Below are 16,398 nucleotides of genomic sequence, written 5' to 3'. Positions count from 1 at the left end.
GAAGACATAAAGCAAGAAAAAACATCAATTCACAATCAATGACCCTTTTCTGGATTCATAATTAATAATCCTATTTATTTGATCTAGTGTGATGTGTGTACTGTGCTCATTACTGCTAAAAGTCTAACTCTGACAGATTACTTCATCTTTGTTCATTAAGTAACCCTTTATATTAAGGCTCCCTTTATTATGGTAGTATTAACTATAAGTGTCAACAGTCACTTCTATGCATTATTTTTGCATTACTACATGTATTAAGTGCATTCGTAATAAAGTGTGCATTCAATTATTTGGAATGCTAAGAAAAAAGCTAATTAAATCATGGATTAAAACATGGATTTTAGAAAAATGTTTCCAGCTTCTGTTACTTGGATGATAATTGAATTAATACGATTATAGTTACATTTTTGTCTTAATACGTTTATTGTATAAACAGAAAAAAGTTAAATAAATTATTAAATTTTGAAGGTTGGTGCAAACGTTTGTTTTGTTGTGGAGAACTTTATTTGGATTTTTTTTCCCCCAGAAGCCACAAAACATTACATAAATTCATCTAAAAGAAAATGCAAAGTGCTTGCCTTTTACCTGAATTTATACAGTTTTATGGGTGAGAATTTTAACAAAAGGCTACAGAGTTAATTCTTCCCTAAAATCAGCTCAAAGGAAAAAAATCTCCAGGATGTTTATTTCCTTTGGGGCATTTTTTTTGTTTGTTTTTTAAACATTTCAACTAAATTTGGAGTCAAATCGACCAGAACGTATAAATCTACAAAATCCACTGAAGGAGAACAAAATTATGAATTTAAATCAAAATGATAACATGCAGATTAAATGCAATTTGCTAAATATATATATATATATATATATATAATAGATAAAATATACACTTAAATGTTAAAGGTTAACATCTAAAAAGTAGGTTGTTTCTTTTAACAGCACATCCATAAATGCTATAACTGTTTTGATCTGACTTCCTTTGAACAGGATCTTATGTCAGGCTTTTATTTTGAAAGTCGTGCGAGCAGCCCCCTTGCCTTCCTGTCAGACTGGACACTCTTCCTCCTGAACTGCAGTTTATTTAAACATGAAACCCAGCCGGCGCGCTTCGTCGCTGAAGCTCCTGTAACAGAAAAACCACAAACGACCAGAAAACCTTCAAAGCAGATAAATAAAAACGTTAATATTAGAATACTTACTTCCGTCCTTCAGGATTAAATTCAACACCACAGCAACCATTCTGGTTAAACAGCTTTAATGGTGAAATGGACACATGTTACAGGAGACATTTGTAACTCCACCACGCCGCTGTGACCCTTAAAGCTCAAGTGGAATCATCAAAAATCTTAAGTTCTGTTTGAGCAGCCTCTTATTTTGGCGAGACTTTCAGCTTCTGCACAAACAGACCAGAGCGTCGGCTGTTTAACCAGGTATTCTTGAAAAAACAACTAAAAAGTATTTACAAAAGAGTGGAAATGTGAAAAAAATGTGTCTTGAACGCACCACTTCCTATCCGAGCCTCTTCTTACACTTTTTCTCTGACGTTTACATTTTCTGAGTCTGACGGATAAAAGAATCAAAACGGACACCGGGGGGGGGTCTGACTGATGCCGGGGAACTCGTGCTTTCCTGCAGGTGTGATCCTGAAAGTCCAGAAAACACAGAGGAACGATAGGCTGGGGGCCAGAGAAGCTGCTGAGGGTCCGGCCGTCTCCGTGGACGAGGCTTCAAGGCTTCCAGAGCTTCAGCAGGCCGTCCTCGCTGTACGTGCCGATCAGGTTCTGGTGGGGGTGGTGGGCGATGCCGATCACATCCTTTTCGTGGACCTGGAGGAGAACAGAGAGCAGCTGAGTCTGCAGCCTGAGGGCGAAGATGAAGCTTGTTCCGTCTGTGGAAACGCCCTTCAAAAGTCGGGATTTGAACCCTAGAAGGTGACCAAAGCACCGGCGAGTTGGTTTTCAGGGATGTGGGAAGGACGCAGACCCGGCATTGGTCAGGTTTTTCCTCAAGGTTTCAAAAATGGTTTTTAGTTTTGACATTTTATGGTTTAAAATTTTTTTTTTATATATAATAAGAGTTATGACACACGAGTCCTTCAAATTGAATAGTTTGAAAATGCGTACTTTCACTTTAAAGCCACAAAAAAAAAAAAAAAAAAAACCACCGTCCTCGTTTGTGATGCTGAGGTCGTTTGGAGCCAATAGAGACCAGAGAACTCAAAGACAAACACTTATTTCACCCCAAACTCTGCAACAGCTACGAGAAATGTTTATCCGTTTTTCCGTGCGAGTCAGAATAATGTGATAAATCTACTGAGGCGTTTTGATGAATTACAGGATTTACAAAGATTATAGTTCGGATTGTTCGACCTCTGGTCTTGTCTGCTTTTTTGTGCGTTTGAGTTCCGGCCCCCGCTCAGCTGCTGACTCCACCTGGAGGAGCAGAGCAGCGGTGTGCGACATCTAAAACGGTTCCTTATCTGTTATTGTGTATGTTGTTTTGACCTTGATTTAGATTCTGAGGGGGATTTGCACAGATTTCTCTCATCTCTATACGTTTGATCGGCGTTATAAAACCTAAATTGTCCTAAAAAAAGGAAAGTCACAAAATGATTGATTGATGAAGCAAAGTCACAAGAACTTCTTTAGAGGGTAAATTATTATTATTGCAAACTAGTAAAAAAAAAGAAGAGAAGCTCAAAAAATCCCAGGACTACTGAGGGATAAAACAGCAATGCATTGTGGGTCTTGGTGCTCTTGCGTGAGCGGAGAGCTGCAACAGTTAGTGCCGACGCAGGTTTGTTATCCAGATGAATTAAACCAAACTGCTGCAGCTTAAGAGGTTTTATTTCTCTAAACAAACACAGCTGAGGAAGAGGAACACAATCATTTCTTTTTAAAACCTTTGGGTATAATTTAGCATCATGTTTGTTCATATTCTGGGATCAACATCTGACTGAATGTTTCCCTGACCCGGGTTGTGTGCGTTTTCTGAGGCGGATCGGTACCGTGAGCGTTCTCTCCAGTTTGCCCGTCACCGTGCTGAAGCAGTAAAGCACAAAGTCTTCGCCCACGCAGTAGATCCACTCGCCGCGCGGCGACAGCGTGCAGCACACGAAGTCTCCGCCCTCCCTCTTTCCGGAGCTGAAGCTCCTCACGATCTGCGCAGAGAGGAGGAGGAGGCGTGAGCCGGGCGTCAGCGAAGGCTCTGGAAGGCGTGGCGTGCGGCGCTCACCTGTCCCTGCATGTTCATGATGACCACCGTGTTGGAGCGGTTACAAACCACGAAGTGCTCCGGGTTCTTGGGCAGCAGGAGGACGTTGTTGACCGTGATGTCGGTGCCGGCGGACGTGCCCAGAGGTTTGAAGGTGCTGCTGCACTCGGTGGTCTTCACGTTCCACAGCTGACGCCACCGACGGGAGGAGAAGAAATGTGAGACAGAGCCGCCAAAGGCGCCGGCGGGGAGCGCCGCCGTCCTCTCACCTTCACCGTGCCGTCAGACGAGGCGCTGATGACGTGATGGCCGTCCGGCGTGAAGGTGGCCTCGTTGACGAAGGACGTGTGACCCCGAAACTCCTTCAGAGTTTTGCCAGACTTCAACCCGTGGATCCTGCAGGAAAACAAGCAGCAGGTGGTCATTCGAGGGCGTGGCCAGAAGGAGTGACGGCGACGAGCGCTCACCTGATGGTCTGGTCGAAGGAGGCGCTCAGCAGCTGGCTGCTGTCCTTACAGAAACTCACGCAGGTCACGCCTTTGCTGTGAGCGCGCTCAAACCTACGCAGGCACTGGCCACTCTGGATCTTCCACACCTGCAGGTTTGTGGTGCGTTCAAAGACGTGAAGAAAAATCAGAAACAAGAAGATGACGCTGAACTTCACACAAGTCTTCAAATATTTAATACATTTTTCAGAAATGATGCTGAAAACTCCAACTGTCGTTATTTTCCAGACTTTTGATTAAGAGTTCAATATGTTGTAAAGTTTTTATTTTCATGATTTCTGTTTCTTCTAGAAGTTGTGATCGTAAAAGCCAAAAACGAAGCAGGAATATGAAAACAAAACTTCCATTGAATCAAAAAACCAAATTAGCCTTATTCCAACTTATTCTGTCAGGAGAAAGGCAGCTTCACACCTTTACATTCACAATGTGTCGCATAACAGCACAAAAGATGAAAAACTGCGTCAGAATCAACAGATTTACGTTGACCGTGCAAACGGTCCAACGGCATTTGTTATTTTTGCTGCTGACGTCTCCGCTGTTAAAAATTTAAAGACAAGTCCATCTCTGGAGTGATCAGGGAAAATCTTTCAAATTTGATTGAAGTGAAAACAAACCTTAAATTAGATGTTTAGACAAAACTATTGTTTCTTTGAGATTCAGGAACTTTAAGTTCTCATTTTTTCTTAAATCTATCACTTATATTATTGGTTGAATGTAGGGCTGCACGATGTGAGGAAAACTCGCGATATGTGATATTTAATATTAATATTGCGATAACGGTATAATTTGCAGTATACAAACAAATAACAAAATAACCAAAAACATCACTCCCATTTCATTGCAATAGTTTAAAAATTATACTCCAAATGACCCTCATTGACATAGGAGACAAACATCTAACATAATAGGCCTCCATCCAATTGGTCAACAACGTGAAGGCGTCCATCCGATTGGTCAAATGCATAAAGGGATTTATTTGATTCGTTAAATACTTCAAGCTGCCTTAAGGTTTATTGCGATTTTCACTGTCTTTTGCGATATGCATATTGCAGGGCTGGATATTGCGATAACGATAAATTTCCGGTATATTGTGCAGGCCTAGTTGAATGCTATAAATCCTTCAATCATTGTTTTCCTGTTTCTTTATTACAGTATCTTCCATGTTTTGCAGCTTAACTCCTTCTACAATTTCTCATCTATTTTATCCGTTCCACTATTCAAATGTTCAGCTCTTTCAGTTTTTTCCAGCTCTGACTTTTGGTCCTTCAAATCCTAGAACTTTTCAAGATTTTCCAGGATTTCGGCCTCCATTGAAAAACATGGGGGATCCTTGGTGCAGAAGCTCGCTGGTTCGATACCCATCTCTGGCATTTTTTAACCAAATTTTCTTTCTTGTTATTGTGCTGTTTTCACTTTATTTATGGTCAACTTTGATCATTTCTTTATTTATTAAATAATTTTTTTGCCATTTATTACCCTTACCCTGCATTTTCTTCTGGAAATGCAGCTCCTTCTAGTTACATTTTTATTCTGTATTTACTTTCTTTTAAAATTTTACCCTTTTTCCTATTCCTTCTTAGAATTATTTCCTTCCCTCTTTTCTTTATTTTTCCAGGTTTTTTTCATGTCTGTCAGATTTATCTTTTCAACCAAACCAGTTTCCAACAAGTGGGAAAATGTTCTTTTTTTAAAGAGTGACAGAAAATCAGAAGGAATGAGAGCAAAAGCAAACGCCTCAAATCCGGTTCAGTGTTGGTGAAACTGGTTTGTGCCGCTTTGGAGCTGCAGGACAAACAGAACACGGAGGAAAACACCACCTTAATCTTCCCGTCCTGAGCGCCGGTGGCCAACATCTCAGTGTCCCGGCTGAAGCCCATACACAGCACGGCGTCGTCCATCATCATGAAGTTATCCTGAGCCTGATACTTCAGATCCTGAGCAACAGACAAACGACGTGCAGTGAGGTTCGTCAGGGAGAGAGATCTCTGCTCTGCAGCAGGATCCTCTTCTACCTTTCTGATCTTTCCGGTTGTGAAGTTCCAGACTTCGATGAAGCCGTCCACGGATCCGGTGACCAGATACTGACCGTCGGGGGAGAACCGACCACACTCCACGTGAGACTTCTGTCCAAACTGCATTCAAAAGGACACGGTTAGAGCGCCGACACCAAGGTGTTGCGGCCGTTTGGCCGGCCGCCACTCGGATGCGGCGCGGGTACCTTGATGTGGCGGCAGAGCTGAGTGGGAAAACGCTCCTCCTCCACGTCTTTGACAGCAGCCTTTCCTCTGAACAAGTCGATGGTCATTCCAGGAGGAAGGAGCCCCTGATGCTGCTGCCACTTCAGAGACTGAAGGACGACAAACGCCAGTTGAATCCAACCAACCTCAATAAGAGTTTGGGTTAAACATCACTTCTCCTGGGTTCAATCTTAGGCTTCAACTAAAGCCATGAGCGGGGCTGTTTGGCCGTAGCAACCACGTCCTGTTTGGGTCACTGGGGGATTTTGGAAGAATCAGCAAAAGTAAAGTTTTGGATTTCTTTGGCAACTGAGGTTTTTGTCGACCACGCCCACATTCCTAATATGTTCACATCTTGTGTCACATTGTTTCATAACAGGGAAACGTCACTTTTGCGAGCTCGCCGCGCCAACGCCGCTCAAAACCCACAATTGAGGCTTGAGGAGTTAGGAGACTGTAGAGCCTTCGGAGGAGTTTCTATTTGCAGCTGCAATAAACCTACTTCAATCGACGTGTATGACGTCATCCATTTCTTAAAGTTCAAATCTAATTGTTTTACAACCATTATTTATGTATTTATGTATTTTTTAATAAACCATCATGGTTTATTAAAAAATACATTTAAATTCCTTTTTTTTAAAACAAATTTTCAAATGCAATGCATCGTGGTCTATATTCACCGATCTAGTCTGCATCGAGACGTCTGGAAAATTTCTAGGCCACTGGATTTTGGAATTGTAGATTCAGACAGCACTAGAAAATGGTGAACGCACTATGTAGTGAGTAGTGAAGGAATTTGGACAACCGATGGGGCAATATATTTGCTCAAAGAAACGGGAATTAGGACAACAGTGAGGTCCTTCAGTCCAGGACGGCTGCGGGACAGAAGTACATGGAAAATAAAGGAGACACCAGAACACCAAAACTGAGGACACAAAAAACAAACCCAATAGGTGTGAATGATGGGCTATACCCCAAAAAAACACTTCAAAGCATCAGTCAGACACGGTGGTGGCAGTGTGATGGTGTGGGGCTAATTTATATCTGCAGGATTTGTTAGAAAGATCTCGACTAAAAGCAGAAAAGTGATTCAAAAGCACTAAATTGTGTGTCGGGGAGCAGTTACTTTGTCCAAAGAGATTTAGAAAGTTTTTCTAATCCAATAGATTTAAATAAAACAAAACTAGAGAAGAGAAAACGCCTATAGGTTTGTCATTTAGCACACGATTTGACAAATTTCAAGAGTCCTTCAAATATTGCAGCACCAAAGGAACCTCCGGTTTCCTGGGGTATTTTTGTCGTGTGTAAACAGTTGAAGTCTTGTCAGGAAGTGGGCGAAAACAGTTGCTTTTCAGGTTCCTCACCTGTCCCAGCAGAGCCATGAGACGGGATGGAGGCACCACGCTCACTTCTCCGGCCAACGCCTGAGCAATGGCCGCCCGGCGCTTCTCCTTACTGCTGCCGTCAGGATACGCCTGGATAGAGCGCACGGTCCAATCAGTCCCCGGTTACGGACAAACACGAACGCGCTCGCGTTCTTTGAATCTCGCAGCCTCACCTCTCGGGGATCAAAGTAGGAGCGGGCCAGCAGGTTCTCCAGGTGGATGTATCTCTCCGGTTGGGTCTGCTTCAGCATGATCATGGGGTCCGTCTGTCTGAGGAGGGAACGCGCCGCGCCGAGCTCTCTCAGCTCTATCAGCTCCAACACGACCTGAGGAAGGAGCAAGAGGAGACGTGAGAGGAGACCAGGTGAGTCCGAACAGACCTGGTTTCATGAAGTGGATGTTTGGTTCCATCTTAGTGCTCCTTTAGAAAGCAGGATGATATCGAACAGGACAAAGAACTCCACAAACACCAAGCTCACCTGCTCATAGAGGTCGATCAGGGTTTTATCTGGCAGCTTGAGGGACTGGATGGCCTGCAGGACGGTATCCCAGTGTCCGCTGTTGATGTCCGCTACAAAACTCTCGATGCTGTCCACCGTGTTCAGAGACACCGTGGTCTCCTCCTGCAGGGAGGCGAGGGTCCGGTGCAGATTGTTCTCCTTCAAGTACTGCATGATCAGACGGATCACGCTGGGGAAAAGACAAATGGCTGTTCAGTCCCCTCGAAACATCCAGAAACAAAAAAGCAGTTGCTGCCTTCAGGAACTTGCTTGTTCAATGACGCAATCGTCTAGGGATCAAACTTTTACTGCCTAAAACTCCATGAGGAGCAGCTTTTACAGCAGCAAAATATATCTTTGTATTTGAGCAGTTTTTACAAAAACGTCACTATTGGAGCTATGATTTGTTGTCTATGACAGACCATCATAAAAAAACTAAACTTATGAGGATAAAGTTATAAAAAAATTTACAAGAATTCAAGGAGTTTTTATTGCCATTGTCAACAATTGAACAAAGCAGTTTCACAGACTAGGATTTTGCTGCAGTGCCACATAAAACACTTAAAAATAAAAAAATAAACAACAGTAAGAAAAAAAATAACAATGGTCAGAAATATGGGGGGAAAAAGGTCAAAACTTTATGAGAACAAAATTGTAAGTCTATGATTTAACCAGCTCTACGTTGACAAGGTCAAAGTCAGTCATAAAAAAAGTTGTAATTTCATGTAAAGAAAAGGTGTAAATCAATAAAAAAAAAAGCAGATTCATTTAAATTATTCAGCGGTGTGATTTTTCACAATTTAACTACTTTGTTCTTTTAAAATGTTGACATTTTCTCACAATTTAACAACTATTCTCAAAGAATTTGGTAAATTTCTCACATGTTCTACGACATTATTCAACCAGTAATAAAATTTGAACTTTTTCCTGATCATTTTACACTTCTATCTTGTTTCATTTAAACTTTCTATCAATTTTACGCTACACAATTAGTGTAAATTTAGGACTTTATTGAATAGTTTTACGCAACTTCTTTCTTATAATTTATTTTTAGGAAAGTTGGAGTTTATTGTTAAACATTTGTTTATTTTTTATGGTGGCTCTAAAACTTAGTTGTCGTATGACAATAACACAAAATATTTAGACAATTTTACTATAAATGCAGCAGAAAGAAGAAATCTATTAATGAATGAAACTCTCAGACAAATACACAAATAAAACTTTGGTAACTTTTGATTTTGAACATTTATAACTACTGTATAAAAAATAAAGAATAAAAGTTCATGTCACTTGTCAGTGAAATAAATAATATTGATATTCAAATAAAGGAAAAAGTTCCATCTTAAACTCCCTAATGAACGAAACTAGGACTAATAATTAGCCGGACCGTCCATAGTCTGAATAGTTTTAGTTAACAGAAGACGTTTTTTATCATTTTAATTATAAAAGAAAATTATAAAAATCAAATTATACAAACATTTGTGCTGAATAGAGCCTAAATTAAACGTCATCTTCATCCTCGTCCGTGTTGTGCCGACCCTCGCATTAGCATCAAAGTTAGCATTAGCATCGTTAGCTTACGTCAAAAGTACTTTTATTTAATCGTCAAGTTGTAGTTCCTGCTGCCCAAAAGTAGCAATGATAAGTAACGCACATATAAGCACAGTCTGTGCCTTACTGGTGCATTTAGAGAACAAAAAAAATAGTTTAAATGGTCCACATTTACGGTACTTCACGAGGCTAACGACAGTTCACTTTAGTCAGGATGAAACAGGCCTCAGCTACGATACTGCTAGGACATATAGAATTATGAGCCGCTAAATTATGCCAATAATAATTAACACATTAGGAAATTTTAAACAAAATACTCACTCTGCAGATTCCACCTCTATAGACATGATGATTTATCTGAAACCTGCAGCCAGAAACACTCATGCAGCAAAGGAGGAGATACGGAAGTGATGGATGAGGCGACTGCACTTCAAAATAAAAGCCTGAATGGAATTTGTCTTGACAGCTCACAGACACTTCCGGTTCTGAGGCTGTTAGAATACTAAGGACTTTTAAATCCTCATGAACACATTTTAACTCTGTCCTTTAAAAAAACACCAACAGTGTTTAACAAATATCCAATCAAAAATCTTTACGTCTGCAAAATCCAGTCAATTCATATTTTTTATCCTAAATATGTTTGACATATGTATAGAAATACATCTATTCTTTTTGTCTTTATTTTTTTTGTTTGCCTATTCGTTTTCATTGCTTGAAAATAAACCAGTTGATTAGATAAACAACGTTTGATTCTACATTGCAAAAATCTGAACTGTCACACAAAAAGAAGAACATTTGATTTTAGTGCATTGTGTCTTTTTACATCTACCCAAATAAAAAATCACCTTTGGATTGAGCAGCAGAATTGAGGATAGACTCTCAGAGAAAAAGCCAAAAGTCTTGAGTTATCTCTTATTTTGTTGTTGGCTCTTGTTTGATTGATACATCTGCTGCAGTGGTCGGTTTGTGTTGCTCTTCTTTTGAGGTGAGCTCTAGCTCATCCACAAACCGAAAGCCAAGTTTCACACAGAAAGGAGTCAAAGATGGAGATGAACCCCAGAATGACAACTACTACAAATCCTAAGGTTTGCAGAACAACCCCTGAAAAGTGCTCACACTTCTCTAAACGCTTTCAGCAGTGAAGTGCCCTGGAACCTGGAATCAAAATAAAGTCTACGTTCAGAATGCTGCAGGGTAACATCTTTGGGCAGAGGCAGTATGATGGTATGGGGCTGCCTCATAGCAAAAAAGCAAGACTTTTTATCATCAGAGAAATTATTTTTAGCCTTTCAGCCATTACAAATGTTTTTAAAAATAATGAGGCTCCAGTTTGTTAAAATAACCTCTTCTTCTAGATTTAAATCCACCAAATAAGAGGGAACTACACACAGGGTCACCGCTGGTCTTGGAAATGCAGAATCATCATAAAGTAATATTTTTTAAAAAAAAGTGATAAAAGATTCATTACTTTTAATAAAAAAAATGTTACAACACATAAATACTAGCAAAACATTTCACTGCTCTTTGTGTGAAACATTAATTAACATTTATAAAACTGACAGTAAGGGTGAAGAGGAAACTCTTACAATAGGTTATAAAAAAGTGCAAAACCTAAAAAGTTTTGATGAAAGTAAATATTTAGAACAAAAAAAGACTTAAAAAGTTTAATTAATATTTTACCCAATTTTCAATGTTTGTTTGGTGTCAGTAAATATTTATGTCATATCAAATCACACTTTCAAATGGATTTCATTCCGATATTCCTCTTTACATTCACCATGCTTAGCTCTAATCCCCCACATCTTCATGATATCAAATTTGCAGATTTAGTTTCTGAAAGGTCTCTGCAGGATTCTCGGATTAAAAGGATTCTTTTTCTGTTATAAATTAATTGGAAAGGAAAATAAATCAGGATTACAAACTCTCTGGGCTCTTAATGTGAAAATCAAAGCACATTTGGTCTCTAGACGGTTGTTCCAAGGATCTTCTCCCCAGCAGATAATAGATTCCCAGCAGATTTGAGTTCTCTTAACCCTTTTTCTATCCTATGGGGTCAAGATGACCCCACCCTTACATTGACGTGTTCTTCCTACCATGACAAAGGTGGATAAAGGTGGAAAGATTTCATGTAATCCATGGACACCAGTGAAGATCACAAATCATTGAAGAACAAAGGTTCAGAGCACTGTCTAGTGGGTCTAGATGACCCAACTCCCAGTGTTTAATTGCATGGGATAGCACAAGGGTTAAATTCACAGACAGGATTTGAACATTTCCAATGGTGATCAACAGGGGGTGCTGTTTGCACAGTCATGACACCAAGGCCCTCTTGACTCCCCTCTCTGAGCCAGTGAAGGTCCTTCAAGGTTATGGCGATGCTGGAGTCTACAGGCTTTGATTGTTTTGGGTAATCGTGACATAGTCGTGCTGTCAGCGGCGGCAGAAGCGGCGTGGATCATTGACGCTTTCATTCGTCTTTGCAGACGAGCTAATGCGTTGGGAAGCGATGAGGAGCGGCAGGGAGCACGTAGAGGGGAGGAGCCGTGTTTTCGCACAATACAATAACACCCCATTCCCTCTGAACGTATTAGGACGAAAGCAGGAGGGACGTGTCAATATATTCTCACCGCCGTCTTCTGGTCTGCGACGCAGAGGCTGTTTCCCCTCAAAACGCAGAAGCCGGTGGAGTTATCACCTCTACCCTTTGGGGGAGAGACAAAGATAAAAATGTTTAGCAAGAAGCATCACTGGCACAAAGTAAAGACACTCTTCCTCCATCAGAAAATCACTGAACTTAAAGATTGCAGCAGTATTTATCTGTATCTCACAGAAAATGTGTTTTTTCTTTACATCTAGGAGCTGTTTCCTCTCACAAACACATGTTTGCGTTTGTGCAACAGATTTGTTCTTTCATAGATTTAAAATGCGAGGCTGAGTCCCATCAAAGAGATGAGCAGATGAATGAAGCCGAGGATGACAGCGATGCGGTGAGGCGGCAGGAGAGAAGGATGAGGAAGAGGAAGGGGGGCGTCCAGGGATGGCAGCCGTCACGACAGGTCATTTTTTTCTGCATGACGGAAGCGGCTGCAGGTTTCCAAACATCAAATCTTTCATCCTTGAAACCTGTTTTCCCTCTCAGCATACTGTTGTAGATGCTTTTCTACCTTATCCTTTTACGCTTATATGTTCGGCAAATCAGTGTCAGTTCAGTTTCTCTTAAATTGAGAAGAATAATTGACAGTAGGTCATTTTTAAGACTAAATGTTTGTGGTTTTCTGACAGAAAAACAGATGGTCTGAACTGCTGCTGCAAGAGGGAGGCAGTAAACTTCTGATGCCTTTCAGCTCAGCCTTGATTTAGGAAACGCAGAGGAAAATGTTTCAGAAGCAGAGTCAGTTTAGCTGTTAAAGTGCTGTAAAAATGTCCGTCAGGGTTTGTACTCGCTGGGCTGCCTCTGTGTCACAGACATTTAGCTCCAGTGACACAGTTTATCATCCAGAATATTATTTGAAATCCAGTTTGTTTATTTTTGAGTTAGTTTGATGGGCTGGATATTTAAAATCAGCAAAAACAAGATTGTTTCTGAATGTATTTTTAAAAATCAAAAAAATTAAAGGAGCCATGATCAGCCCACAGGCTGAACGGAGGCTATATCATTTATTTATAGACTTTGTCTGAATTCCACCACTACTCTAAATTATATTGGCCATTTTGTCGGGGTATCCAAAATGCAGTGCCCTGGAAATTTCCCATGAATCTCCGCAAAAAACTAGCATACAGCGATGCTCACTGGAGTGGCAAATACAGACCACAATGCATTGCGTTTCAACGATTTCCCATTTAAAAATATGGCTGTGAGAGAGTGTGACGTCAACAAAGAAAATGGTTCACTCCAACTAAATGAAGTCAATTCAGTCGCTATTTTTATGCAATTTAGACGGCGCCATATTGGAGCCAGATGACGTCAGTAACCAGTGATTGGTCCAAGTCAGTTTCTGTCAACGTTTCTATGGCAACCATTTTGGCCAATCTAACGCTTTGAATGTTGGACACAGGGGCCAGCAGGCTCTTCCTACTCTTCTTGAGGCATCTGATTGGTCAGTTTACAATTCTAATAACTCAAAATACAGAAAAAGTAACATTAAAAAAACAAGGATTATAAAGAGCATGTTAAACAAATAGGTATCAGATCCAGAACGGTTCTTCTGACCAATAGAATGAATGAGTGACAGTTGGTTATTTCTCTATAGAAGTCTGTGGGATTTTGGCTTCTTGGTGGCAGAGGGTACTTCCTGTTTGGAATGCCAGGGGGGAGGGCTCCAGTTCTCATCTACAGACAATAGGTTGTCCGTGCACAGATAGGGTTGATCCGTTTTCCTTTAATTTTTCCTGAAATCTTTGACAGGAAAGGGGTTGACTGTTGGAACTGCAGTTGTTTTTGTGCCACAGACACCGTCAGAAATGGAAACGGTGCGACCGAGTCACTGGAGGACGTTGGTGTGGTTATGACCACGACACGAGTGGACGGTAGAAAATCTGATGAGTTTAGAATCAAAGGCAAACAGACCACACACTCATAGGTTTTAATGCTCCACTTCAGTTGTTTTTGGGATGTGAATGGGTTAACATTCTTTATCTCACACGTTGCCCGTGTTGTAGCCCTTCCAGAAAGCTCCAGGCCTGCCTGCTTTGTTTGATTTTGTTTCTCTTGGAAAGCTTGGCTGGAGTGTCCCTGGCAGCCAAACACAATGAGCAAGAGTCCATTGATTTGCTACTGAGACACTTCTTGCATCTCTTTGCTAATGGCTGATTCCAGCATCAGTCAGTCCTTGAATCACGAGTGCTGGTGGGTGGAGGGACTGTTTGTTTGCGAAAGGTACTGGTGACAGGGGGTGGGGGTGCTTGGCGTAGGGCAGTAACTTGATTGATCTTCCCTCTTTAAGCTGCTCGTGGCGTCGTTTTAAGCTCCTGTCTGCCCGCATTCCCCTCAAAGGAACGTCTGAAAGCCTTTAATGTTCAGCTTTTGACATTACAGAAAAAGGCTAGCGTTGCAGCAGCGTCTCAGTTTGTCGGAAAGCAGGTGGAGAAACCCACACAAAGACTGTGAACCAGTTTGTTCGTGCCAAAGCAGCTGGCATCGAAGTGCGATAAATTACAGGTCGTCAAGGTGATAAATCACTGAGCTTGAAATGGGATTGAGCCTGTAAGGCAGCGTAGCGGGCGCCTCACACGTGAACTGATGTATGTTAGTGTCTGAGCCGCCTGAATCAGAGAGATACGTGCGGGGCATGACTGTACCCGTGACAATGTAAATAGGAGCTTTCCACTTACCGAGTGAATGCCGCTGCCTCCGCTCTGCACAGCAAAAGAAGACAAACACAAGTGCTGACACAAGTGGATGCTTGGAGAGCCTTCTCCTCTGCGCTGTCAAGCCTGTCTTGTTGCAGCATCTTTGAATCTACCAGCTGGCATTGTGCATCATTTTGAGGAGTCACTAGAGGGCTTTATGGACATTACAGACCTTTGAGGTGTTAAATTCACAATGGAAAAATAAATGTCAGGGGCAAAACGGTGAGAGGGGCACAGCAGCAGCTTCAAAGCCTCTTCTTTCCCCAAGAAGGTGCGGCAAAAACAGCCCAAATAGACTTTAAATTCTTCAAAAACAAAGATGAAGGAAAAGGTTCTAAGGGCAGAAAGTTTAAAAGCTACAAAACAGTCTGGGAAGCCTTTTTTAAATTCTAAATCACACAAGAGGTACAAATACTTCCTGATGTTTGTATGCAATCCTTACCTTGAGGTACTGCAAACGTTTTGGGGAAAGTGACTTGAAAGGGAAATTGTCTCAGCAAACAAAAACTTAGTCAGGAAGTAGAATTCATTGCAATGTAAAAAACATTACTTTATAGTAAAACTGTATTTACACTCTGCATTCAAGACTTTTATTCCATCCGTTCATCTTCAGAACCTGCTAATTACCTTTCAGAGCCTATCCCAGCAACTGTTGGGCAGAGGCAGGGTATACCCTGAACAGGTCGCCAGTTTGTGGCAGGGCCACACTCACAAGGATGTCTTTGGACTGTGGGAAAAAGCCGGAGTCCCCGGAGAAAACCCACACATGCACGAGGAGAACTGGCAAACTCCACACAGTAAAGTCCCGGCGGGATTTGTACCATGGTGTTCTCATTGGGAGGTGAGAGCACTAACCGTTATGCCGTCTTGCAACCCAAAACCTTAATTTTACACTATTTCTATTGTTAAACCCAAGAAGTTGTATTAGAACAGGCATGTCTAAAGTCCGGACTGGGGGCCAAATGTGGCATTCGTTCTCAAATTCCACGGGTGGCTTCTCGACCCATTGTCACTTAAAGGTCAACAACAGGAAGAGATTCAATGGTTTAGTTCTTCTCATTCTTCACAGAAGGTCTCGTTCCTTCCCCAAAAGCCTAATTCCTTCTCAAAACGTCTTGTTCATTCCCAGAAAGTCCCGTTCCTTTACAGAAGGTCTCGTTCTTTACAGATGATCTTGTTCTTTACAGAAGATCTCGTTCTTTACAGATGATCTTGTTCTTTACAGAAGGTCTCGTTCTTTACAGATGATCTTGTTCTTTACAGAAGATCTCGTTCTTTACAGATGATCTTGTTCTTTACAGAAGGTCTCGTTCTTTACAGATGATCTTGTTCTTTACAGAAGATCTCGTTCTTTACAGATGATCTTGTTCTTTACAGAAGGTCTCGTTCTTTACAGATGATCTTGTTCTTTACAAAAGATCTCGTTCTTTACAGATGATCTTGTTCTTTACAGATGATCTCGTTCTTCACAGAAGGTCTCGTTCCTTCCCCAAAACCCTAATTCCTTCTCAAAACGTCTTGTTCATTCCCAGAAAGTCCCGTTCCTTTACAGAAGGTCTCGTTCTTTACAGAAGGTCTCGTTCTTTACAGATGATCTTGTTCTTTACAGAAGGTCTCGTTCTTTACAGATGATCTTGTTCTTTACAGAAGATCTCGTTCT

General features: G+C 41.2%; 1 protein-coding gene across 5 annotated transcripts in view; it reads right to left on the bottom strand.

The window, feature by feature from the left end:
- Positions 1 to 1,235: 1,235 nt before the first annotated feature.
- Positions 1,236 to 16,398, bottom strand: part of smu1a (SMU1 DNA replication regulator and spliceosomal factor a) — a 222,968-nt gene continuing 207,805 nt past the window's right edge. For 3 of the 5 annotated variants that reach the window (XM_078954424.1, XM_078954426.1, XM_078954425.1), the window contains 12 exons: positions 12,017 to 12,091; positions 7,818 to 8,028; positions 7,512 to 7,664; positions 7,318 to 7,428; positions 5,935 to 6,063; positions 5,729 to 5,848; positions 5,534 to 5,650; positions 3,678 to 3,805; positions 3,480 to 3,606; positions 3,232 to 3,399; positions 3,005 to 3,157; positions 1,236 to 1,823 (listed from right to left, as the gene is read on the bottom strand). In XM_078954424.1, the coding sequence (XP_078810550.1) occupies positions 1,725 to 1,823; positions 3,005 to 3,157; positions 3,232 to 3,399; positions 3,480 to 3,606; positions 3,678 to 3,805; positions 5,534 to 5,650; positions 5,729 to 5,848; positions 5,935 to 6,063; positions 7,318 to 7,428; positions 7,512 to 7,664; positions 7,818 to 8,012 (1,500 nt within the window). In that variant the 5' untranslated portion in view covers positions 8,013 to 8,028; positions 12,017 to 12,091 and the 3' untranslated portion in view covers positions 1,236 to 1,724. Of the gene's footprint in view, positions 1,824 to 3,004; positions 3,158 to 3,231; positions 3,400 to 3,479; positions 3,607 to 3,677; positions 3,806 to 5,533; positions 5,651 to 5,728; positions 5,849 to 5,934; positions 6,064 to 7,317; positions 7,429 to 7,511; positions 7,665 to 7,817; positions 8,029 to 9,710; positions 9,872 to 12,016; positions 12,092 to 14,720; positions 14,863 to 16,398 lie in introns of those variants that run through there. The other 2 variants (XM_078954427.1, XM_004073607.4) reach the window with 2 other exon arrangements.

Source organism: Oryzias latipes, chromosome 10, assembly GCF_053564925.1.
Source record: "Oryzias latipes strain Hd-rR chromosome 10, Olatipes_Hd-rR_3.1".
NCBI lineage: Eukaryota > Metazoa > Chordata > Actinopteri > Beloniformes > Adrianichthyidae > Oryzias > Oryzias latipes.
Note: the sequence above shows the minus strand (reverse complement) of the source record. Positions and strands in the feature narration are given on the sequence as shown.